The sequence below is a fragment of the Terrapene carolina genome, unplaced genomic scaffold (genome assembly GCF_002925995.2).
Source record: "Terrapene carolina triunguis isolate 2854851 unplaced genomic scaffold, T_m_triunguis-2.0 Scaffold85, whole genome shotgun sequence".
In the NCBI taxonomy this organism is placed as follows: domain Eukaryota; kingdom Metazoa; phylum Chordata; order Testudines; family Emydidae; genus Terrapene; species Terrapene triunguis.
In genome coordinates, this window is record NW_020664436.1 from 32,881,832 (window position 1) to 32,909,513 (window position 27,682).

Genomic DNA, 27,682 nt, shown 5'->3' on the forward strand with positions numbered 1-27,682 from the left:
CCCCCCCCCCCCGGGCGGCCCTGGTTACAGTAAGTTCCCGTTTCTTTTTTTCTCTTGAGAACTAAGGGACAGTGAGGAAGAGAGTAGCAGTACTGTATTTTCTCCACAAGGTGGTGGTATACTACTGACAAAATGGTTTCTTTGTACTTTTGCGATATGCAATAGAGGAGATGGAGTGCTGGCTATTGTACCGCAAACAAAAAATTAAGTATGTCATCTTTCACATTGTCTTCATCCCATCTGGATCATGGAAAAACAAAAGAGTTAAAAAAAAGTCAAGCCATATAGTCTTTTTGACAGTGTGAGTGCTATGATTGTTTTTCTTTTCCCTCCTATCCGAACAGGACTGAACAATGTTGTGCTTCGCCTCGCCTGTTCATATCGTATGTGGACTGCATGAAGGGTTAAGCGGTCTCTGCACAGACCATCTCTAGATGGATAATGTCTTGCATCAAGACTACGTATGAGATAGCATTGGCTATGCCTCCTCAGCAGATATGGGCATATTCAACAAGAGCACAGGCAACATCATTGGCATTCCTCAATAACATTTCCATATTGGACATTTGTAGGGCAGCCACATGGTTATCCGTACATACATTTACAGACCATTACGTGACCACTGCTTCTTCTACAGTGGACGCTAATATCGGAAGAGCAGTCTTGCAATCCTTACTCAGGTAGACTCTGACCCCCGCTTTCAGATGGGGATACTGCTCATTAGTCACCTGCTTGGAATACGTCTGCATCTACTTGGAGAAGAAGAAATGGTTACTTACTGTAACTGTGGTTCTTTGAGATGTGATGCAGACGTGTATTTCACAACCCACCTTCCATCCCCTTTGTGTCAGAGTCTTCCCCGGACATCTGGTGTGAAGGCGTGGCGCTGCCTCATATAGCCAGGAGAGGGGCTACAGGCACGAGGCTCGAGTACTGCCCCTCTACTGGTGGTAGAGCTAGGAAAAGTCTCCGGCTCTAGCACGCAGGGCGCACACACACACCTACTTGGAATACACATCTGCCTCACATCTTGAAAAACCTCAGTTACAGTCAGGGCCGACCAGAGGATTCAGGGGGCCTGGGGCAAAGCGGGGGAGCTGCGGCGCTTGTACTCACCTAGCGGCGGTCCGGGTCTTCAGCGGCATTTCAGCGGCGGGGGGCCCTTCAGTCACTCCGCATCTTCGGCAGCACTGAAGGACCCGCCGCCGAAATGCCGGCGGGGGGCCCTTCAGTTGCTCCGCGTCTTCGGCGGCATTTCGGCGGTGGGTCCTTCAGTGCTGCCGAAGACGCGGAGTGACTGAAGGGCCCCCTGCCGCCGAAATGCCGCTGAAGACCCGAACCACCGCTGGGCTGGGGCCCCTGTGGGGCCCGGGGCCTCGGGCCAATTGCCCCACGTGCCCTGCCCGCGGTAGTTTTCACATCTCAAAGGGCCCTGGTTACAGTAAGTTCCCGTTTCTTTTTTTCTCTTGAGAACTAAGGGACAGTGAGGAAGAGAGTAGCAGTACTGTATTTTCTCCACAAGGTGGTGGTATACTACTGACAAAATGGTTTCTTTGTACTTTTGCGATATGCAATAGAGGAGATGGAGTGCTGGCTATTGTACCGCAAACAAAAAATTAAGTATGTCATCTTTCACATTGTCTTCATCCCATCTGGATCATGGAAAAACAAAAGAGTTAAAAAAAAGTCAAGCCATATAGTCTTTTTGACAGTGTGAGTGCTATGATTGTTTTTCTTTTCCCTCCTATCCGAACAGGACTGAACAATGTTGTGCTTCGCCTCGCCTGTTCATATCGTATGTGGACTGCATGAAGGGTTAAGCGGTCTCTGCACAGACCATCTCTAGATGGATAATGTCTTGCATCAAGACTACGTATGAGATAGCATTGGCTATGCCTCCTCAGCAGATATGGGCATATTCAACAAGAGCACAGGCAACATCATTGGCATTCCTCAATAACATTTCCATATTGGACATTTGTAGGGCAGCCACATGGTTATCCGTACATACATTTACAGACCATTACGTGACCACTGCTTCTTCTACAGTGGACGCTAATATCGGAAGAGCAGTCTTGGGTTACCATATGTCTGGTTTTTCCCGGACATGTCCAGCTTTTTGGTCCTCAAATCCCCGTCCGGGAGGAATTTCCAAAAAGCTGAACATGTCCGGGAAAATAGGGAGGGATGGTAGGGGGACCCCGAGTGCGAGTGGCTGCAGCAAAACTTACAACTCCCGTAGGGTTACCATACGTCCGGATTTTCCCGGACATATCCGGCTTTTTGGTCCTCAAATCCCCGTCCGGGAGGAATTGCTATTGCACAATAGAACACTCGTGTACTACACACGAAACATTTGTATAAGGACTATATGGAGTGAAATATGTATGGTGAGCCAATGTGTCTTACTGAAGATAATTTGAAGATTCATATCTACCTGTCTTTGCTTTCTCATTTTGGTTCTGTTTGGCACTTTCTTCATTACAAACAGAACCCTATGAGGCAAGATTAACTTTCTAATATATTAATATTCACTAGGGTATTGTCCTGTGAGAAATATTGTTTATCTTTGATCTTTTGTTTCCATGTAGATTAATACAATGATGGTATTAAGTTTTCAGTGGTAGGGCAAGAATCACCCAGTATTGCTCCCGTTTCTACAGTCTTCCTCCAATTTGGGAGTCCTGCTGCTCTAACTCCTCTCAGTAAGGGTCTTTTCCATAGTTGTCTGACTTTAAAACATATTTTATTGTCACCATTCCCACCAACAACACTTCGGGGTCACCCAGACATAGTCAACAGTTGCCAAGCCATTGGTAATTCATTGGGGGCTGGCCATTGCTTGTTTGTAACATTTTTAAAGTCTATTTCATCATGCTGCAGAATACAGCCCTGAAAAATAGACTTAGAAATGTATTTTCAAACAACATGTGGGTGGGTCTTTACACAGATTTTTCTCCTTAGTAAGAACACATTGTCCAGAGCTTATTGGCAATACCTATTTGTATGTGTTATAAATAGTCTTTATCATATGCCTTTGACTGCCTTTCAAGCATGACCATCTTTTCCCCTCCATAGCAGGGTGGGGAAATGCACTCTAGCTGCCTAGCTAGGCAACCTACTGCAAATGTACCTTCAAAGCATTTTTCAAACTTTGCCCTTCTTTGTAATCAGGGCCGGCTCTAGGATTTTTGCCGCCCCAAGCTAAAACAATTTTGGCCGCCCCCCCCCCCCTGTTTTTTAATTACCCCACCCCCGGCCCCGCCTCAACTCCGCCCCTTCCCCAAATCCCCAGCCCTGCCTCCTCCCCCCAGGCTCTCAAGCCTAGGAGGGAGGGGGAGAAGCGGCGCGCGCGCTGCGACCACTCAAAGTCTCCCCCTCCCTCCCAGGTTTGAGAGCCTGGGAGGGAGGGGGAGCAGCGGTGCACGAATCAGCTGGCGCGCGAGCGGCAGCAGCAGCAGCGGAGGTGAGCTAGGGCGGCCGGGACACATTTTTAGGGGCGGCAGGGGCGGCATTCTGGCGCCGGCCATGCCGCCCCTAAAAATGTGCCGCCCCAAGCACCAGCTTGTTTTGCTGGTGCCTAGAGCCGGCCCTGTTTGTAATCTTGTTGATCTGCTACTAACCCATGGCTCTCAACACACCCATTGTACTATCTGCCCTTCTTCCTCCTTCTCTTCCCTCTCCGCTCCCTGGCTCCATTTTCCCTTCCTTGTTACCCTCACCCCTCTACAGTTCTCACCAGCTGTACCCACTCCTCTTCCCCACTCCACTCTGATCTTCCCCACCCCTCTTCCATCAGCATAAATCTAGGTCCTATATCTAGATCCTCTGACGCTTGCTTGGGAGGGAAAATGGCAGTGAGACTCCAGCAATGGGAGGATAAGGATGAGATAGCTTTAAATTCTAATTTCTCAAGGGTTTCCAGGTCTATGAGCATGTTCTGGGCAGCTGGAAATCTCCCCTTTCCAACAGAATAGAGTTCCCATTTTGAGCCCTGGTAAGTCACGCGATATTAGATCTTAAACATGTTACTGGCGCAGAACTGAAATTTTCCCATTTTGGACCTCAAAGAAGCATAATTTTAAGGAAAAGAAGAAAATGTGTCCCTGGCAACTTCATTCAACAAGTTGCCTTTTTAAAAATATTACAGGTGTTTGAAGCTGTTCAAAAGTTTGGAATGTTACTAGTCCTGTTAAATGGATTAGTGGGTAGAACACAGGAGAGGTAGTCAAAGGCATGTGATAAAGACTATTCATAACATATATACATAAGTATTGCCACCAAGCTTTGGACAGATGTGTTCTTGCTCACTAACCAAAGGGGAAAAAAATCTCTGTGTAAATAGCCACATGCTGTTTGAAAATACCTTTCTAAGTCTATTTTTCAGGTCTGCATTCTGCATCATGACAATAAATACACTTTTAAGATGTTGCAAGCAGGCAGTGGCCAGCCAGAGCACAATGAATTACTAATGGCTTGGCAACGGCTGGCCTTTTAAATCTGAATAGCTTCAACATGTGAAAATTGCATGATCTGTGCAAGTCCACAAGTGACTAATAACTTCCTACTGCTAATCCAGTGCATCTGTGTTTCTTGATGATTTAAATAATCCAGGGGAAGAAGAGCTAGAATAATTTCTGCTCAGTGGAATGAGCACTATGCATCTCAGAAGTCTTAACTGAAGAGAAAAAGAAGGCTTTGACCAATTCAGTTTTGTGGAGGAATCCAAAATAGCCTTATATACAATGGTGTTGCACTTAAGTATTGAAAATTATGAGCCAATGCATATGTAAACTATGATAGAGATAAATTAACCACACTAGTACTGCTTAAAATGCGAGGTATGTGGGACAAAATGAAATTCCCATGCTGCCCCTTATACCATACATTTCATCACCTTATATTTTAGAATTGTTATTTTTAGTTCATTTTATCATTAAGTGCCTGTGTTGATGATGTGACTGGGAGGTGGATTACAGCAGAATCCAGTAGTACAGTGTTCATTATATTTATCAGTGAGGTATATCCCTTATTTGGTGGTGTTCCTCTGGCAAACATCCCACTGGCAGATTGTACAGCTGAACACTGAATAGAGTTGGGCAAAGAGTGAAAGCTAAATGAGTGGTGGCAGATCATGTAGTTTTTAGCATGTTCTTGTACCACAGTACAAATGTGACCTGACCTGAACTCTGGCACAAGAAAATAGTTCTCAGTCTCCTGATAGTCTTTGTGTAGTCTGTTGAGAGATCACATAGTACCAACTGTGATTTTGTGTGTGTGTGTGATTTTAATATATGTCCACTAAAAACTGGAACAAGATTAGATTGTGAACTCATTTCAGCTGTGCCTCCAATCAGCAATCAGACGTTAATGACCTTCAGGTACTGTTAGCATGGGTGAGATATTCACCAGGGGCCTTGGGTGAAAAGCCCCATGTTCTATTACCAGTCTCTTGAGCCATCCAGTCCTCCTTATTCATCTATACATACTCCATGCTTCTCTAAGTTTATGTAAGTACAGTAATTAAATTAGAAGCAAAATCAAAATTGAACAGATGTTTAATATTAAAGGTAGGGGTCCCAAATACTCGCTATTTTAGAGAGCATAAAGTATTTGGTCTAAATGTCTGCTGTTTATAACTCTATGAAAGCGAAATCAAAACAATTTCATGTTTAACTACAACATGAATCATTGTTACCAAGAGAGATAGTGAGTGTCGTCAAGCATTCTACTGAAAAGTTTTTTAAAGCATTTCTTGGAAAGGCTAACAGTAATGCTTATTGAGCTGCAAGCTAGCCTATAATGCTTGATTTCCTAGCATTTTTTTTAAAAAGAGGAGTACTTGTGACACCTTAGAGACTAACAAATTTATTTGGGCATAAGCTTTTGTGGGCTAAAACCCACTTCATCAGATGCATGCAGTGGAAAATACAGTAGGAAGATATATTTATATACAGAGAACATGAAAAAATTGGGGTTGCCTTACCAACTCTAACAAGACTAATCAATTAAGGTGGGCTATTATCAGCAGGAGAAAAAAACTTTTCTAGTGATAATCAGGATGGCCCATTTCAAACAGTTGACAGGAAGGTGTGAGTACCAGTAGGGGAAAAATTAGCATGGGGAAATAGTTTTTAGTTTGTGTAATGAACCAACCACTCCCAGTCTTTATTCAGGCCTAATTTGATGGTATCCAGTTTGCAAATTAATTCCAGCTCTGCAGTTTCTCGTTGGAGTCTGTTTTTGAAGTTTTTTTTGTTGAAGAATTGCCACTTTTAGGTCTGTAATTGATTGTCCAGGGAGGTTAAAGTGTTCTCTGACTGTTTTTTGAATGTTATAATTATTGATGTCTGATTTGTGTCCACTTATTCTTTTGCGTAGAGACTGCCCGGTTTGGCCGATGTACATGGCAGAGGGGCATTGCTGGCACATGATGGCATATATCACATTGGTAGATGTGCAGGTGAATGAGCCCCTGATGGTGTGGCTGATGTGCTTAGGTCCTATGATGGTGTCCCTTGAATAGATATGTGGACAGAGTTGGCAATGGGGTTTGTTGCAAGGAGAGGTTTCTGGGTTAGTGTTTTTGTTGTTTGGTGTGTGGTTGTTGGTGAGTATTTGCTTCAGGTTGGGGGGCTGTCTGTAAGCGAGGACTGGCCTGTCTCCCAAGGTCCGTGAGAGTGAAGGATACAGACAGTCTCCTCGTTCTTTTTGCGGATACAGACTAACATGGCTACCACTCTGAGAATTTTTAAAAGCATGTAGATCTTGAAGTCACCAATAGGTGGCATGAAATTCACAGATAGTACTCACCAAGGTGTCCTTCATAACCACTGAACAACATCTACCTGATCTGTTCTGCTGTTTTAGCTACAGATTCCCAGCAAGCATGTAAGGTTGTGGAGACTGGTCTTGGTGTTGGTGACAGTTTGCAGTAATTATATGTCACTGCCAGCCACAAGCAGGTGCTATCTTCCATGCCAAAGAGAGGTGATGTCACTATGAGGATGAAGTAGTAAGAAAGAAATTCTAGGGGATCTAGATTTCAATTTAGGAAGCTCCCTTTATGGAGAGGAGTAAAACTGAAGGGGATATATAAAGAAACACCTTCTTAGAAGCTGGTTGCATATGAATGTTAATATTTTAGTCTTTTACCATACTAACGATTGGCAAGGTAACCGATATGAAAATGTTAATCATAAGAGAGGTCCAGGTCAATTTGCTGCTGACACTCAGTTATGTATTGTCCCTTTAGTGCCCATCTTGTAGCAGTGTTTTGTCTGCAACAATTAGTGGTCAATATATTGGCCCTTGATATTGCATATCCAGTGCACAGAGGTATTATGGTTTCTAAGTCTATTTCCACATGTAATAGTGGTGATAAATATCTATGTCAAAATACTGCTGAGGATATGATATCTAGTTCTAGTTCTGTGGAATATGAGGAAGAGGAGAAGACACAGTTCAGGTGTAGTATTGGACAAGCTGATCAGTGAAAAAGAAGCCATTAGTTCTTTGGGGTAAGGACTGCCATTATATGTTTATACAGGACCAAGCACAATGGGATACAACCTGGATGTGGCATGTAGGAGCTTGTGTAATATAAATATTATAATATTAAAATATGCAAGAGGAAGCAAGAAGCTGGGTTATTAATAGGAAAGGAAGTGGCACATTGGCTTTTTGCTTAAATCTTCAAATGGGGCATGAATCATCAGGAGGAACTAAAAAGCAACAGAGGGTCCTGTGGGACCTTTACCTGGCTTGATTTCTATGCTGAAAAACATTGCAAATAGCATTTTAGACATGGGCAGTGGGTAATGGAGACTGGGGGGGCGGAGGGCTAAGCTTCCCCACACCTCCGCTCACAGTGGGGCTCAGAGCTCCTCTGGGCGTCCTGGGCAAATATATCTGCATCTGTCTCCAGTAGAGTTAGCCATATAGTACCATACTGCATCTCTAAGGCAGTTTGGGCTTTCTGGGTCAGATCCTCGCTGGTGTAACTCAGTGGAACTTTGTTGATTTCAGTGGAGCTATTCTGATTTATAGCAGCTTTAGATCTTCCCCACAAATTCTTTGTTTCAGAGAAGACGCTGTTCTAATTAAGCATACCTTCTGGGTGTACTAGGAGAACAGGGATTTGGTGCCTGGGCACATGCTCTCTTGATCTCACTCTTTCTCAGTAAAACCTATATGAGTGTCAGGAAGCTGCAGCATTTAACACCATTTCAAAGACCCATAAGGCAAGGAACTTCTTCAGAGTTTTTCTGCTGTGCACTAGTACCACTGAAGTCAATTTTGAAACTGATAAAAAAGGGGCATTCATCTGTTGGCAACGGATGGTCCTAGAGAAGGAGGAGGAAGGAAAATCCAGTAATTTTGCAGTATTCTTTATGATTTTTCTCTCTTTTGGCTCAGTCTGGTCACACAAACTGAAATTAAAAGACCAGAGTATATGATAATGGACAAATCAAATGTATGTAAGAATGCTATTGGGATGGAGACAATTAAGTCACAGAATAGCAGAAATGTTAACTCCAGTGTGTGTGTTATCAGGCTATTTCACAGTATTATGTACTTATATTGTCTTCAGAAGCCCTCAACAGTTTTTATAGTACATGAGACTGCAATACCACAGGGGAGTTTTAATTATATAAAACAGAAACAAAAAGCTCACTTCTCTCCCCCCCACCTCTACTTCTACCACTGAACTGCTTCTTTCAGACCTATTTTGCTACCATCTTGACTCCTTTCCCTGCCCCTTTCTGTCCAGTGAATCTCAAAGCAATCTGATCTTCCATTAGGATAATTTTCCTTTTAGCCACAGTGTTCTGCTGTACACTGGCAACTCCTAAGCCGTGACTGTAGATGCTCTGTAGGGCTTCCACAGGGTTCTGTAAAAATATGAAGCCATTTATGAAGGTTATTTTGCAGCATCAAAAGTCACTCTTCACATTCCATTGACATTTTGCCTGGATCCCCTGTTTATGCATCTAAGGATTGCATTAGCCCTTTCGGGGAGTTCCCAGGTCCTTTTCTGCTCAGTAGTATTCCAGACATTGTATTCTATCTGCATGTTTACACTGTAAAAATGCTCCTTATTCTCTCCTGGGGCACTTAGAGAAGATGGAGTCAGTCCTTGGTATTTTACAGATATCCCCAATGCCATAGAAATTGTCTTTATTTTTCTATTGTTCCTCTTGTGGAATAAACTAGATTAAAATATATATGTATTCTAGCATTGTACCCAGATAACTTTGTGTAAAGAATCTGGATGCTTGAGGCTGACTCATCTGGATGATATGATGTCTTTACTGATTCAGGAAGAACAGGGTCACTGTGGACCATTTCTTCACATTTATTTCCTGTAACAAGTGGTTTTTAACTTTGCAGTCAGAGAAGGGTAGGGAGGGTGTCTAAAGCTCTAATAGACTGAAAATATTATTCTGTTGCATCTATTTCATAATAGACTCTTTGCAGTGGAAAAACACCAGTGTAATCATTTAGTCTTTTAAAAAATCAGTTTGGTCTGTCTTATTGAATGGTATGCAAATTCATACTTGAAAGTTATTGAGTTTTTTTAATTACTTGTAAACTGATCCTCTCCCAAATTCAAATTTGTTTTCAAAATCAAGATGAATCACAAATGACACAAATCAAGTTAACAATTTGGCATGTGAGATTTTGGCGCAGCGCCTGGTATTATGAGGTCACAACAAAGAAAACTGAGATGTGGGAAAAGAACGCTTCCAAGCATTCAATCGTATAATTTTGGATTAGCTCAATTTAGGTAAAACATTGCCATTCAAGTTTTGTTGGATTGAATCCAAAAAATTACACCTGTTTCTCTCTTGCAGATATTAGTCTACACACACAATAAACAATAATAGTACTTACTTATACTGTGTTTTTCATCTTTAATTGTCTCTACAGTCAGTAGGTAATTAACTCTCACTATACTCTGTGAAGTAAATACTGTGATTCTCATTTTACAGGTCAGCAAATGGAAGCAGAGAGGTTATGTGACTTTCCTTTACCCACTAAGGGAGTCAGTATGAGAGCCAGATTAAGACTCAGGTGTTCCTAGTTTCTAGTCGTGTGCTGAAACCAACGTCCTTACCTCTCTCAGAGGCAGTTCAGACTGCTGTCCTAGGTCATTCTACTGTAAAGAGTAGGCAGATGCAGGACTAATATTACATTTTCTTCACTGTTTACAATAACTGCTTGTTTGTTTCTGAGAAGCTACTAATGTACAGTTGTATAGCAGTCATTTTAGAAGTGCGCTGTATCTGACGTCTTCCTGTAAGATGTTGCTTAGGACACAAACAAGGCACCGCCCATCCCTGTCTATTCTGTGTTGTTCTTTGCACATCCTCTGTGCATCTGTGCTGGGCACCAGCAACCCCCTTTTGAATCACTGAGCATTCTGAAAGTCCATGGAGTCTAAGAGGTAACAAATCACCATTCAACAGGCGAGGGCTTCCTTGCGTATGCTTAATATTTGATTAACATGGGTGCCAAATATGGTCAAATGGATGCAGGTGCGCTAATACCACATTGCACAACTGTAGCCCGGCATGCTGCACTTGTGGCAGAAGGAAAAAAGAAAACAAATCTCCATGGAGCTGAAAAACATTCTTGGCACATTGGGTGGAGGAGTTGCCCTTGATCTGTGGATGGATGATTACAGAAATGTTGCCTGTTTGGGAGTAACTGTACATTACATAGAGTCACAACAGTTCAGTGGAGTGGGTGCTTTGTGTGACTCAGTTTGACAGCGGGAAACCAAAAACTGCAGAGAACAGTTGATCGGCTGTGATTCAGGCACTCCGAAGATTTGCTCTACGCAGCATTACCAACCAGAGGGTTTTCGTTATGGACCAGGGAGCGAACATGGTTGCAGCTTTCAAGTCCTATGTGTGAATAAGCTGCTCAGTGCACATTATAAATATGGTGCTTGAGCACACTACCAAACCGGGAAACCAGAAAGAGGAAGCAGTAACCAAACTTATCCACACAAGCTGATATCTCATTATGTACATCAGGAGATTTGGACTTCAAAGCGGACTACAGAAGTCTCTGAAAATAAATGTAGAAACATAATGGAACAGCAAACTACTCACATTTAAGACAATCGAGGAGCAGTGAGACAGAGTATATGAAATTTTGACAGAAAAGGGGGATACTAAGCTCATTGATACCTTTGATCGCAACACCTTGAGCATCTTAACAGAGTTAGCATCAGATGCACTAGAGCAGTCATGATAGCCCACTCACCACGAAAGGATGAAAAAACATTTCCATACTTCTACCACTGATGAAGATAGTCTATGTCAGCTCAAATCCAAAGCCTTGCAATGTCTCATCGAAAAGTTTGAAATCAAGCCTATGCACAGAGTAGCAGTTTTCCTGCACCCACGAATGTGGGGAATGAAAGTTTTCACTGGAGAGGAGAGACAGGAAGTTTATCAAGAGACCAAGAAGCTTGTCTCATTGCAGGAGAAAAATGTTATGCTGGTTTCGTCAGGTACACAGACACCATCGCCAGGGGAGACGAAATGGTTATATACAGAGTTTGAGGATTTGGATAGCGAGTGTGAAAGTGACAATGATGAAGTGTCAAAGTATATCACCCTGAAGCTGACAAAGAATGAAGATGTGCAACTGTTGGAGTAGTGGAGACAACACAAGTACAACTTTCCTCTGCTCAGTCGAGTTGCACGGTCTGTGCATTCCATCCCTGCATCCAGTGCACCCTCCAAGAGAGCCTTCTCAGTCTCTGGTTACACAATTAATGAGAATCATACTTCACTTAAGCCAGAAACTGTAGATGATTTAATGTTTTTACACAGTAATATTTCAAAGGAAATCAGCTATCTATTTTTCAAACCTTGAACTATAGAAGTTATTTATTGATATTACCACCCGTTTTGTTCTTGTATCATGATTTTAGGTCAGAGATAGCTAAGGCATTCTCAAGTAGGGCACCTGTGTAGATTAGGTAATTTTATATCAATCAGAAATAGGACAAACACGGGAGTCACTTTTAATGCATGCTCCATGGTGACTCTTGATATCAACATTGTACTATTTGGAGGGATATTTTCTGTCTTTATTCTTCATCAGTTTCTTATTATTTCCTCTCCAGTATTCTTGTGCCTGTTCTCTAACCTTTATTAGGGTAGCTTGTGCACATAACCAGAAATATAATGTATGTGAATAAAATCTAGAATTCAAAAACAAAGGAACATGCTTCATTTTGCAAAGCAGAGGCAAATAGCTTCCTGTATAGGGACTGAGCTATCTCCATCCTGCAACTGTACTGTACATGACACAACAGTTTTTCACCATCTTAATATTTTTCTCTGTCATACCAAAATGGGTTAAATTGTGAGGCAGCAGGGGCAGGATTCCAGCAGACTTCAGTTTTATTGAACTTTCAGACCCTCCTGTCTGTATCACTCTAGTAAATAGCCCCAACCGTGCTACAGATCTTGATTCACTGGCTATATTGTACTCACAGTTGCTTCTGTTTTTGCAGGGATATATGATTGATGAGCATGCAGCCATGCAAGCACGATGGGAAGAGGCATCCAGAGAAACAATCAAGAAAACAACCAAACCATGTCCTAGTTGCCATGTACCAGTAGAAAAAAATGGTGAGTTTATTAGAGAGTAACTAACACTTGCAGTAACCTCCCTTTTTAAAATTAATTTTACAGTACAAATCACTGCTCTACAGCCAAAATGCTTCTGAAATAAATGTAGTCAAACTTTACTAATTCTGGGTCACTGAGAATGAAAATGATGCTTAAAATTGTTGATTGGCTCTAGTTTTCAAGATATGCTATTGGGTCAGTATATACGACCCTTGACTTGGGAATGGCAGAGGATAAGTGAGTTATAAAGGGAAGGGATCTCAATTTAAACCAGAAATGACTAAAATACATCTTTGACTGGATCTATGAATAAATCTATGACTGGGTTTGGACAGTACTTGCTTTTTAGGCAAAACAATGAATGATGCAATCTGAAGCTGGTATTGCGTCATACATGATATGAATTGCATCATGTTATTCCTAGAAGTCATGGATGATGCAATCATAACGAAGCTTACATCACTCTGCTGAACAAATTGCCCTATATCAGCTCTCGAAATCATACAGTGTCGTGCTCTCTTATTTGTCAGTGTTTGATTTTGCAAAGGGACACATTTCTGTTTAGCCAAAGTGAGCAGAGATGCCTCGTACTTGTGTGAACAGTGCAGATAACTTCTGCTATGTTTGTGGTGAAGTGACTTTTGCATCACAAAAGCGCAGTATAACCACTATGGTTAAGAAAGCCTATCACCTTTATTTTGGCTGCAAAATTGGAGATCAGGACAAGAGGTGGGCCCCACACATATGCTGCAACACTTGTGCAACAAATCTTCACCAGTGGTTGAACAGGAAAAGGAAATCTATGCCTTTTGCAGTGCCAATGATTTGGAGAGAGCCAACAGATCATACCAGCAATTGTTACTTCTGCATGGTGCCTCCAGTTGGGAAAGGTGTGTCAAAGAAGAAAAAGTGGACTGTGCATTATCCAAACATTCCATCAGCTATATGCCCAGTACCCCACGGAGAAGGACTGCCGGTTCCTGATGCACCAGAATCATTCTCACTTGAGTCGGACGAGGAAGAGGAAGAGGATGAAACTTCTGGTCCTGAACCATCAATGTCACAGGACCCACATTTTCTCCCATCCTCCTCCTCTGAACCACACCTCATAACACAAGGTGAACTGAATGACCTTGTCAGGGATTTGGAACTACCCAAGAGTAAGGCAGAGCTGTTGGGCTCCAGACTACAGCAGTGGAATCTCCTGGCAGATGATGTTAGGGTTTCCATGTTCCGTGACCGTCAAAAGGATCTTGTCCCATTCTTCTTCATGGAAGGTGATCTTGTAGCCTGCAACAACATCGATGGTGTGATGGCAGCCCTCAACATCGTTCACGATCCAGATGAGTGGAGACTGTTCATCGATTCATCGAAGACGAGTCTTCAAGCTTTTTTACTGCATAATGGCAATGTTTTGCCATCAATTCCAGTTGGTCATGCAGTCCATATGAAGGAAACCTATGACAACATGAAACAACTTTTGAGGTGCATAAACTATGACCAACATCAGTGGCGATTTGAAGGTTGTTGCTCTCTTGCTTGGTCTGCAGACTGGATACACAAAGTACTGCTGTTTTCTCTGCGAATGGGATAGTCGTGCAAGAGATTCCCACTACATCAAGAAAGATTGGCCACTCCAACAGTCATTGGAGCCTGGGAGGAAAAGTGTTCAGCATCCACCACTTGTTGAATCAAGGAAGATTTTGTTACCACCTTTACACATCAAGCTGGGTCTGATGAAGAACTTTGTCAAGGCCATTGACAAAACACAAGCAGTTTTCAGTACCTCCGTGGAAAATTTCCAAGGTTAAGTGAAGCTAAGATAAAGGAAGGTGTCTTTGTTGGTCCTCAGATTCGTGAACTTCCTCGAGATGATGCATTTGACCATGCACTGCGTGGCAAGGAAAAGACGGCATGGAAAGCCTTCCAGTTAGTGGCAATAAATTTTCTCGGAAACAACAAGGCAGACAACTACAGGTTGTTGGTGGAAAACCTCCTCAAGGCATACAAAAGCCTTGGTTGCAACATGTCACTAAAGATACATTTTTTGCACTCTCATCTAGATTTTTTTCCACCAAACTGCGGAGCAGTGAGCGACGAGCACGGCGAGCGATTTCACCAGGACATTGCAACAATAGAGAAACGCTATCAGGGCAAATGGAGCCCATCAATGCTTGCAGACTATTGCTGGACAGTGACAAGAGATGCTCCATTTAATGAATACAAGAGACAAGCCAAGAAGCGCTGAGTAGACACTGAATAGGACTAAACTATGTACAGAATAGTTTTTTGCCTTTTGTTTCATAATAAATTTTATTTATATAACCCTTTTGCTGATTTTTAAAGTGTTACATAAACAGGACAGGTGAAATATTATCATGTAAAGCAACCATGAACACATGAAAAGACCTAGGTTTACAATTTATGATTAAAACTCTACTATCTACACAATATACATAGACATAAAATGTAAAAATTTAAATATCTTAGAAACAGTAGCCAATCAGTTGTTTTAATTGTCATATTTGAATTCAGCACATCAAAATACATAATAAATAGCACATTTTATCTCTGAAGCAGACGACTTCTCAAAAATTGTAGACCAGTGATATCAATGTGTATATAGCCATGTGAGAGAGAGAGGCACAAAAGGAGCCTAGTCTTCCCTGTAATACTGTTTCTGAATCACTTAGAATAGCACCTTCCATGCAAGGATCACAAAGTGCTTTAAAACCATTGATTAAGCCTCAGAAGACTCTTGTGACTAGGTAGGCAGGTATTATCTGTTTTATAGACAGGGGAAATGAGGCTCAGAGAGCCTTAAGTGATCTGCCCAAAATCAAACAGTGAGTCAGTGGAAGAATCAAGAGTCCTGATAACCAGTTCCCTGAGCAAATCACTAGTTGTGCATGTGTGAAGAGAAGCAAACGTTGACACTAGTGTGAGGTAAGTGGGCACAGAGAGGGATGAACAGACACAAGACCAGGATGTAACCCAAAGAATTAATGTGAATTACTCCAGAGTTACTATTCTTTCTCATAACATTTGTACTACAAACTATACTGAGGTATTTACCACAACCTAACTGAATGACGACATAGTGTTATGAGCTGGGATAAACCTTGTAGGTGAATATAAAACCTCATTGAAATTGATGTGTGCATACACCTTTCACTTACAAAAATAATTGTGAGATAGTTAAGGAAGGGAACAGGCTGTTGAGCTTTTCCAGCCCTGAAGAGAAGGCTGGTAGCCTGCAGAGGCCCTGCCCTTGTAGAAGGAGGGTGTGGCTCCCCTAAGCTAAAAGGGGGAAAAGACTGAAACTTGCACTGGAGACCCAGTGAACTCTGAAGTGGACTGTGATACTCCCAGGGCCCTGAGAAATAAGAGAGGTCCTGATCCTGACGAAAACTGCCTACAAGGTTTTTTTCCTTTCTTTTCCTTCATACCATCACCTAGCATTGATTGCTGACTGGGGGCTGTTTTGTTCTTTTATCTGGGACCTTGAGAGCAGAAGAAAGGGCCAAGAGGCCTCAGCTGGAGGGTTGAGTGTTGGCCCACTAGCAAGACACCCCCCTGCAGCACCCACTGGGGGATAATTTGACCCACATGTGTGCTCTCCCCACAAAGTTCCTACAACAAGACCTATTAAAGTCCACCCAGGAGTTTTGGATTGTGTGGCTGCAAGGGTTTTTGCTGAATATTGGGGGGTTTGTTTGTTTTCGGCAGGAGGGAGGAAGGTAGGCAGAACCCAGAAATAGAGAATAGACAAGAACAGAGAAGGCAGGAGGCAGAAGTAAACAGGAAGAAAGCCAAACAATGGCCAGTAAGTGCTGTGACACCCTAGAAAAAGCTAAAGTGAGAACTTTAAGTCTAGTGTTGGCTACAGAGGCTTGAGACTGTAAGTTAAGAAACTGCTTTTTTTGTTCTTGGTGACCTATGCACTCAGAGACACATTATTTTTAAATAAACAAGATTGCATCAAAGAAAATACCAGACTCCATCAATTTCTGCTTCCAGCAGGAACATCTCCAGAGCCCTGAACTTTGCTGAGCTGCTCGGGTCAAAAAAGGAGCAACAATATGAATATTAATTACTACTGCTGCTGCTAATTGATTACACCAGTTATTCACACAGGGCTTTACAGTCACAGAGTAAGACATGTTGCTGACCCCAAGAAGCTAAGGCTTCAGATAGGAAAAGGAGTGGAGAGATTATTAGAAAGGACGTAGGAAGAAGGGGATTTGAAGAAGGAATACATAAGGCACTTGGCAGATGGAAAGTGGGAGACTTATCCAAGCACAAAGAGTGGCAGGAATGAAAGCACGAAATCAAGAGTGGGAAAGGGGGATAGGACTTGGAGGAGTGTTGTGAGCCAGTAGGAGGAAGAGGGCAAAGAGGTAAGAAGAGGATTTAATTATTTAGAGCCTTAAAAATTAGTCTTAAAAATACAGCTCTTGAATAGGTGTAGAAAAGACAGAAATCATCACCATAAAGCTAGTGGCCACACTGGGAGCAGTGCTGAGGTCATGACCTTCTCATGGCCACTGTGTGCAACAGAATCTCTGTTTTAATCTACAGAAAACTACATGTTCTTTTCTCTACCAGATGCATGAAGAACATATTTGTATTACTCCCACTAACGGTTATGGACATTGCTTGCATACACCACTCAGCTCAAGAAGAGAATAGGCCACTTATTTTTTTCTGTGCATTACTGTAAAGAGAATTGTTACACAAACTGTCTATAAACAGGACAGAACTATCCCTTGTTTGTAACCCAACCCATGTCAAGGCCAAGGGGTGTGACAGAATGCAAAATCCCCAAGAAATAGTAGCAAGTTAGGAATTCTTAGTGTGCTGGAACTGAGGCGTGAAGTATAAAAAGGTGCGGTGCTTGCTTCATCCTCTGATAACTGGTACAGTACGTTCTGTGCTGGTATTTGCTGACTGCTTGCAACCCATTGTTCCCAGTGTAATGTTACCCATAATCTACAGATTTATATTTTGGTCAAGTTTTTCTTGGTACAAAATCAAAAGGCTGCTAATGCATCCTTTAACAGTACAGCCTTGTTTAGCACATTCTGTTTTATCATGTATCGGTGTAAGGAATCATTGATGTTAAAAAATAAAGTGAGATTCCAGCAGAACTCTACACTTTATTTTGTTCTGCTTCAAATTACTTTGTTGGAAAATGTAACCATTTTGTCAAGAAGAAATTTCTTACATTTCTCTACACTATATGAATGAGGAATATCCAAACCACCACCTACAAATTAGATGTTTCCCTACTGGCTGGTGAAAGCCACAGTGTCCACTGCTAACAGAAATGATCAGTGCCTCCCTCTGAGAAGCAAACCTATCAGTCTTCCTAAAAAATGGAATAATCTGTCTAATTCTTTAAAAAAAAAAAAATCTGATACGTCCTCAGCAGGACTGGCTGCTGTGAACACATCATCCCTGTGCTCAAATCCCTCCACTTGCTTCAGCCCCACTTCCATTATCAGTTGAAGGCCTTGGTCTTTATCTGCAAAACCATCAACAGGTCAAGATCCAGCTCCATCAGTTCAATCCACAACCTGTCAAAACAGATGCAGTCCTCTGGGACAATGAGCTATATAAAGCACAGGATCAAATGCTTTTGAGCTGAGAAATAAAGCTGTGACTGGGATCCCAGGGGAGCCTGCTGAGGTCACTCAATTAGGGTGAACTGCAAAGCACGGGGCAGGCAATACCCAAAGCTAGTGGATATTCCAATACTTAGATTTACCAAGCCAACACAAATCAGCTTCTGGTATACCTCACTGGTTACTCAGAAATCAACAACACAGTTCCCTTAAAGTAACGCAGTCTCAGGCCTATACCTAGTCACCCAAATCAGATATGATGAGGATTAATGAAAATCTTATTAATCATATAAAAGAAAAGGTTCTACCAATCCCAAAGGATCGGACACATTACCTCCCAGGTTAATGAATATTCCAGGTCTTACCCAAATACACGCTTACAGACAATTCTTTATTAACTAAACTAAAATTTATTTAAAAAGAAAAGAGAGAGAGAGTATGGTTAAAAGATCAATATACATACAGACATGAGTTCAATTCTTGAGGTTCAGATTCATAGCAGAGATGGTGAGCTTTGTAGTTGCAAAGAGTTTTTAGAATTTAGTCCATAGGTTATAGTCCAATGTCCAATATCATATTCAGGGTGTTCCAGCTTAACTGGGATCTCAATCTTGTGACTCAAACTTCCCCTGATGAAGCTTAAGCATATTTGAGATGACAGGATCAGGATCCAAGGTTCTTTTATACCATTTTCTAGCAGCCGTACAGTCCTGGGTAAACAGTAGGCTTTTGATGTAACCTTCTGTTTCCTAAGCACCACCAGTAATTAATTACACAAATTAACATAGGGCAATTTATCCATTAGGCAATCTATCACAAACTTCAAAGAGGCATATAGACAATGACATTATTTCACCCAAGATTCATCTAAATGTTAATATTCCCTTTTGATCTCTGAATTAATAGTTATAGTGACAGAGAGGAACTGTCTGTTTATATGTCTATCATTTATGAGTACAGTCAGACAATTAGTACACTTCTAAGTTCTAACAATATAGGTTTGCATTTTAAAGTTCTAGCCAATCTAACATTGACTGGCCCTAATTACCATTCACATACCTTTCTAACATGACTTTAAAGGTTGGCTTTGGGTCATTCAGCCTGCAAGCTGTTTAATACATGCCAGAAAGGGTTATACTTTGTATAAGATTCATTGCAAATATATAACAGTGGTAGCAATAATGATTTGCATGGTTATATTTTAATTAGACAAAGTCACAAAAGCATTTTGAGTCAAAGGGGTTCTGCTATGGAATGAGCTTCCAGAGGAGATTAGTCCAATGTGGAGCTAGATCATCTTCAAGGTGTGCTGTAAGACTCTCCTATTTAATAAAGCTTTCCCACCATAACTGGGATGATTTATAGCAATATATATATAACACTCATAGAGGATAGACACACACCACAAGCAATGACTCCTATAGCTCAGAATGAGGAAGAGCAGAAGACTACCTGGAGTCTATTAAGAACCTCATTATCTAAAATACTGTATCTCAAAAGTGCTTAGATACTGCAGTGATGGGCATGATAAGAAACCCTAAGATAAACAGAATACCATCAGACACTGAAAAAAAAAATCAAAATAGTGTATGTTCTTCTAGGCCAGTGGTTCTCAAACTTGGGCCGTCGCTTGTTCAGGGAAAGACCCTGGCAGGCCGGGCCGGTTTGTTTACCTGCCGCGTCCGCAGGTTCGGCCGATAGCGGCTCCCACTGGCCGTGGTTCTCCGCTCCCTGAACAAGCGGCGGCCCAAGTTTGAGAACCACTGTTCTATGCACTGTCAACTCTCACTTGTCTACACTTTGAACTGTATTCTTTCTTTCCACAGCAGTGATTTCAGATTGTCAGTTTATTTAAACGAAACCATGAGTCTTTAGTCTACCCTTTTAATTGTATCCATCATCTCTGTTCAGTGTCTATCCCTCCCCATTGTACTTACACACACAACCTTACACAGCTGTGTGTTGAAATCAGGAAACCCCCAAATGCAGGATCTACAGACCTGGCAAGTGGAAACTTCACTGTTAAAGCTGGTCAGTAAAAGTTTGATGGAATAGTTTTCCATTCAAAAATGCAGTTTGGTTGAAATCAAAAACACTTTCTTTTCTGGGGAAAAAAAATCCAAGCTACCACCTACAAATTAGATCCATTTTGACATTGTCAGAACAAAAGTTTTTTATTTCCTTTTTGACTTTTCATTTCAGATTTTATTACTTGGTTGTGTATTATAAAATAAGAAAATAAAAAATGAATTGTTTTGATTTTATTTGAACAAAATGTTTCGATCAATCCAAAATGAATGTTTTTCTGGAATTTTCTTTTGTGGAGAATTTCACAATGTTTGGGTTTCATTTTGAATTGGCATGAAAACAAGATTTAGAATCTTGAAATCTTCCACATCTACCGCCGCTCGCTCTGGTGGAGTTCCGGAGTAGACAGTGAGCGCGTTCGGGGATCGATATATCGCGTCTTAACGAGACGCGATATATCGATCCCGGATAAATTGATTGCTACCCGCCGATACGGCGGGTAGTGAAGACGAACCCTTTGACATGCATTGCTTTAATGATCATTGGCTACTTTTAATGTATAGCCATTTAAAAAAAACATGATTAAAGGCAGGGACATGGAGATTAAGTTACTCAAAGTACAGGGGAATGCAAAACACTTAACAAAAAACATAGGAAACATACCAACATGATTAAAAGAATCCTCCAGATATAAAGAATGCCATTCAGCTTTAACTGCTAGTGGCATTTTGAGATAAATATCAATCCATCACTAAAATCTGGATATCTGGATGTATTTTGTTTGCAATTTCACAGCTGTTAAATCCAAACTCCGGTTAAGAACTGAATTTTAATCCACTCTTATCAGCTCCTCATCTAGTTGTGAGCTATTTCGAAGTACCAGATTTCACTTAGTCCTTACATGATTAGTTGAGGAGGTTACAAGAATCCTTCTGTCCTCCTCAATACCTTGCACAGTCTCTTTAAGGGTCAGGCAGAGCTGCAGTCCTTACTCCTCCAACCTGTGGAGCATGACCAGCTTGCAGAGAGGAGCAAGCCACATCCAACAAAGGGGTATAGTGACAGGTACTGGAGCGCTCCAGGAAGGGATTCAGCAGTTCTGCACCACCCCTTACTCCATAGATGAGCTTAATAGGCATAATCTACTACTTAGAAATGTATTTCAAGGACCCTGGGTTAATAGGCTTATACACATTCTCCTTACATTGTTTGCTAAGCCCCAAAGACAGTTCTGTCTTCTTTGCTTTTTTGCAGGTGGATGCATGCACATGAAATGTCCTCAAGCTCAATGCAGATTTGAATGGTGCTGGAACTGTGGTTTGGAGTGGAACAGGACCTGCATGGGAGACCACTGGTTTGACTAATAGTTCAGTAGTGCTAAGAACAGCTAACCACTTGATTGTTGTCTGGGTCAAATCCTGAACTCATTGTTTAGGCATAACTCCCATTGGCTTCTGGATCAAGGAGTTCAGAATCAGGCCTACTGTTTGTTTGTTTATTTCCTTGTATATCAGAGCACACCAAAAATTAAGCTAAGATAATCTTAAGAGTTTTAAACCCACAAAGGCAGGAGAAATTCAGGCGGCCAGACTCACTAGTGCTGGCACAGGAGGGGTAAATTACATCTCCCTGCACCAGGGCACCCTACTGGTATATAACGCAGGCAATGTCACCACCAGCAACTCTCCTTGGGTTTCTGTTCTTTCAGTTATGATCAGGGCTCCATAAATCTCACAGGCAAAAGCAGCAATGGGGGTATGCACTGAATCAGAGCTGCCCTTTCTCAGCACAATCCAATTTGGGGGAAATTTTGGCTCTTTACATCTCCCCTAGTGGAAGGGAGGCTGTGGCAATTTTCTGCCGTTGCAGTCTTCTTCCCTGACAGATTATCAGCTGGGGCCCTGACTCTGACCCAGAGTCTTAGTAGAAACAGCAGACTTAGACATCCTAGTTGTGCCTGTATATTTGAAACATATGTTATGAAAAATCACTCAATATATTCCGTACAGATTCATATCATATGCAGCTTTTACAGGATTAGTAAAAGATGCAGTTTCAGCCTTAACTCTGAATGTATTTGCTGTGGTGGCTGCAAGTCAGAGTAACGGTGTTATCTGAGCGAGATTCCTGAGATTTTGTTTCTTTTGTTTTGCTTACCGCAATATTTTTGGCATGATATTGGGGCAGCTTCTTGGGGCTTATTATCACAATGGTGTTTCTGTGGAGATTTATTAGGATTTGGGTGTAATTATGAAAATGTGTTCACTGCATAAACAATCAAGGCACCTGCATTCATTTTGGTGAGTGCATGTTAATAGGCGTGCACCAGGTATTTGCCACACTTCAAAATCTGAACATCCTTCCTATCTCACCTGCTTTAAACTGTTTTGGTTTGTGTTTTTCTTTTAAACACCAAAAGGCCGGTCATAGGCTATGTAAAGTTTTGCACAGCTCAAATTACAAAAAAAGAATAAAGCAGTTGAAATGAGTGGACTTTTGTGCTCCTTATTGTACTTTCTGCACTTGAATATAATATAAATGAGTAAAAAGATTTTAGACCTGATCCTTAGCTGGTGTAGATTGTTGATTTATACTAGTTGAGAATCTGGCGCTTTGATTAAGAACTTCTTTATTAGAAGAAAATAAATTCTAGGGCTAAGAACTTCATGATCCAAGTCTGAATCATGGGATTTTTTTGTTTGTTTGTTTGCTTGCTTTATGGCATCTGAAAATAAGTGTTACTGTTATCAATCCATGTAGATCCAGGGAGCATGGGTTTCCTACTTGATCATCACTTTGAGAAAACACATGAGAGCATTCAGTCATCTCTGGGGGTCATTACATAAAAAGTATATTGGGGATGATAAAACTGAGTAAATGTAGAGAATAGAAAGAGAGAAAACGCACAGAGGAGCAGAAAGTGTGAGGAAAGGAAAGAAGAGAATGTTTAAGAAAAGAGAACAAAAGGTTAATTGTTTAAGATCCATTGTCCACCAGGGCTCTGGAGAACCAAAATGTACATGAAACTGGCTGCATTAAAGTTTGGATTGCAGTAGTGTAATGCAGCCTAGCACATTCAAAATGTATCGTCTTAATGGGGTATTTTATTATTCAGATCTCTAGTCCTTGATTTGATTTCATGCACTAGGGTATATTTTGTAATTAACATGGCCTGTTGTCAACTGGCTAGCGATAATCACACTGCATCCAGCAAAAGTCATTCTTATTTTTATGCAGCATGACTTGGGAAGTCATCACTACAGGGCTTAATTTGTGCCAGGGCTGAGCCCCAGCACCTCTAGGTTTGGCAGTTCATGGCCCCGGCACCTCTGGTGTCCGACTTGAGGCATCAGTTATGAAAGTAAAAAAAAAAGTTGCTTGAGCCCCAGCACCTCTTTCAGTACAAATTCAGCCCTGCGTCGCTATATTTCATATCAACACATATTTGGATCAAGCTGAGGCCCAACTCTCTTTCCCACATTTACTTAACATATTTCTTACAGAGGAAAGACAATGCGGCTATAAAGTGAGTTTCACCGGGATAGCACTATCCCTCGAGGGTTAATGTCTCAGTTATAATGCATCGAAATATGTAATTTATGGCCCTGATCCAAATCCTATTGCAGTCAGTGGGCTTCAGAGCAGCCTCTATAGTTATTTTGGGGGTCCCAGTAGAGTAGCGTGACCAGACAGCAAGTGTGAAAAATCGGGACAGGGGATGTGGGGGTATAGAATCATAGAATGTCAGGGTTGGAAGGGACCTCAGGAGGTCATCTAGTCCAACCCCCTGCTCAAAGCAGGACCAACCCCCAACTAAATCATCCCAGCCAGGGCTTTGTCAAGCCGAGCCTTAAAAACCTCCAAGGAAGGAGATTCCACCACCTCCCTAGGTAACGCATTCCAGTGCTTCACCACCCTCCTAGTGAACTAGTGTTTCCTAATATCCAACCTAGACCTCCCCCACTGCAACTTGAGACCATTGCTCCTTGTTCTGTCAGGTAATAGGAGCCTATCTAAGAAAAAGACCCAAAAATCGGGACTGTCCCTATAAAATTGGGACATCTGGTCACCCTACAGTAGAGGAAGTTTCTGAGTAATAAGATTAGAAACAGACTTGTCAGAGGTTTGGGATTATGAACGTTTGTCCAAGATATAACCGGGGGAGAAAGGATGATTAAAGAAAGGGGTACAGGATTTGTGCTGCATCATTTGTTTTCAAGGCCCGACTCTGTAACTGTTCCCCACATGTAACTCTCATTGAAATCAATAAGCCTTATGCACATATCGCAACTGCAGAATTAGGCTCTAGGGACCAAATTCTGCTTGCCTTCCTCACTTGGCGGTTTTTAAGAACAGGTTAGACAAACACCTGTCAGAGATGGTCTAGGTGTCCTTAATCCTGGCTCAGTGCAGGGGACTGGATCTCTTGAGTTCCTTTCCAGCCCTACATTACTGTGATTCTAGTTTCTCGAGACTACTGTTTCCTTGGCCCTTGGTGGAGTCTGGAACTGAGATGTTTCTGAGGAGGGCTAATTCAGGCAGTGTTTCTGTCCTCATAAGTGTCTCATCTCTCTTGGTCTCTGCCCTGGCATTTTCCATGTAGTCCTTTCAGGCAACATACGTGGTCTTATAGGTGCCGGCTTCCTCATTTCCTTGGGGGTACTCAAACCCCATCCTGACCCAGGCCCTGCCCCCACTCCATCTATTCCCCCAAGGCCCAACCTCCACCCTGCCTCTTCCTGCTTCACCCCTGCCCCACCTCTTCCCACCCCATTACGCCCCTTCCCCCCAGCATTCCCCCTCCAGCCCCCGCGCCTCCTGCACGCTGCTGAAAGCTGATCTACAGCAGGTGGGAGGCGCTGGGAGGGAGTGGAGGAGCTGATTGGGGCCCACGGGCAGGTGGGAGGCATTGGGATGGAGGGGGAGGAGCTGACTGGGGCCAGCCGGTGAGCGGGAGGCACTGGAGGGGGAGAAAGAAGAGCTGGTCTGCGGGGCTGCCGGTGGATGCTGAGCACCCACTATTTTTTTCCATGGGTGCTCCAGCCCTGGAGTTGGTGCTTATGCATGGTCTTGTATTAGCAGCAGGCTCAGGATTTTGCCAAGGATAAGAGCTCTGGCTGGGCACACTCTTCCCCTTTGAAACTCTCTCTCTGACTCTCCGAAACTTCAGTGCTGCTTTTCCTCAGCCTTTTATTCCCCATACTCTGGCGGGGGAGTACCTGTTTTCTGATTTATTCAAAAGGTCTCTGGTGACCTTTCTGGCCTCTATTTTGTACTTTGCAAAGAAATTACTTTTTTGTTGCTCTGGCACTTGGGATTAAAGCCATTACTTCAATCAGAAGGCTTTCAGGCCATTTTCCCTTCTGGAGTCCCTGTTGCAAGTGGGACAGGATTTCTATGTGCCTCCTTGACTCTATGGTGCCTTCACTCTACACTGGTTATATGAACCATCTTGATTGTCAGGATTGAAATACCAAACACCAGGTAGATTACCCAGAAAATCACATCTTTAAATATACAGACTTTTGCTAAAACAGACTATTCTATACAGCATTGTTTCCTGAAGTGTGGGCTGTACCCCCAGTAAGGGGGAGGGGAGTCTGGACAGATCTCCTAGTTGTTCTCAAGAGCGTCAGCTTTTATTTTATTTTTTAAAAGTAAGTTTCTATCTGTTATGGTTGCAAAGAAAATCTTCAAAACAAGAAGTTCAACTGATGCAGAGAAGCTGCCTGAATTTGCAGAGAGCCTGAAAAAATTACTCCGAGGTGAGAACTTCTCCATTCATTTCAGTGGATGCTAACTCAGATTCTAGGAGGGATACTTTAAAGGTGAGCACTGTTAACTATTTCATTGCTAATTAAAGCATGAGAGGAAGTATCATATTGTAGATCAACCTTAACATTTTCCACAATGGGGAAAGATGCTAAGAATTATCTGAGGTAGGTGGGGAAGCAGACGTGATTTCATTTCCCTGAAAGGGGGATTCGGCTTTCAAAAGTTTGGGAACCCTGTTGTAAAGGGATACTGGTAACCCTTGTTTTCCTGACCTGCTGTGAGACCCTCCACTCCCTGCACCTCACTTTTCCCATCTGTCAAAGGGGAATAATTATATTACCCGCCCTTTGTAAAGTGCTTTTAAAATCCATAACAAAAATCAATATATATAAATGCCAAATATTGTTTTTTTAATTCATTTTCAATATTATTCTAACTCACTAACCTTCTCACCCTTCCAATATTTTCAAATATTTGGAAATCAAATTAAGTGTTTGGGCAAAATTATTTACATGTTATGTGCATTTTTTAAAAAACATTAAAAGTACAATTCATTACAAATATTATTTTCAGTGAACAGATGTTCAATTTGGATTAAAACTGCAATCACTCATCTTATTTTTAGACTAAGTACTCTTCAAACCTGACACTGCTATTCTGAAGCTGGAACATCATTGAAAGGAAGTAGAGTGGAGAATTGCGTCTGTCAGATTTTTTTTTTTTTTTGGATTTGCTCATAATAACAAAGTGATTTTTAACAACTATCCATCTATCTCAGACGTTGTTACCCATACATTACTTTAAGATGTACTGTGGGAAATGATAATTATATAATACTATGTGAACATATAGTACACCTCTACCCCGATATAACGCTGTCCTCAGGAGCCAAAAAATCGTACTGCGTTATAGGTGAAACCGCGTTATATTGAACTTGCTTTGATCCGCCAGAGTGCGCAGCCCCGCCCCCTGGAGTACTGCTTTATCGCGTTATATCCGAATTCATGTTATATTGGGTTGCGTTATATCGGGGTAGAGGTGTATATACCCTACAACTCCACTGAACTGATGGTATAAGCACACTCGGCCTGATCCTGCTCTCACTGATGTTGGTATAACTAGATGGGCTTCAGTGGCATTACTCTGGATTTATACCCATGTAAATATTAGAATCAGGCCTAGTGTATTACTCCCTTTCCCCCAGAAATTACCATAACAATGAATGGAGAAACTATCCTTTCGATGCCTGTTGGCAATGGCAAAAAGCCTGATTCAAATAAAGAGAAGCCAATAAGAGTCTTTCCGTTGTTTAAAGGGGTTTTGGATCAGGCTAATAGAGCTCCTCAATTCTAAAATGTTTCAGATCCAGCCAAGGGATCCAATCCAAAGCCCACCGAAGTCAATGAAAAGACTCAGTGGCTTCCACGCTGTCAGGACAGAATTTAGGACACCGGCAGGATAGTCTTGGCAATCATGCACTGCTACTTCCTATGCACATTTTGTCTCCAGAGCTATCTGTTCTATGCTCTTCACAAGCACTACGACTTGCTCTTGTAGTGCAGTCTGGATGCAATTTAGTTTGTGTTAAATGGA

General features: G+C 42.0%; 1 protein-coding gene across 1 annotated transcript in view; it reads left to right on the forward strand.

Moving 5' to 3' along the window:
- Nucleotides 1-22,822, forward strand: part of PRKN (parkin RBR E3 ubiquitin protein ligase) — a 969,496-nt gene extending 946,674 nt beyond the window's left edge. The window contains exons 11-12 of the mRNA XM_026649533.1: nt 12,542-12,659; nt 21,569-22,822. Coding sequence (XP_026505318.1) covers nt 12,542-12,659; nt 21,569-21,678 — 228 coding nt within the window. The 3' untranslated portion in view covers nt 21,679-22,822. The remainder of the gene's footprint in view (nt 1-12,541; nt 12,660-21,568) is intronic.
- Nucleotides 22,823-27,682: the final 4,860 nt, after the last annotated feature.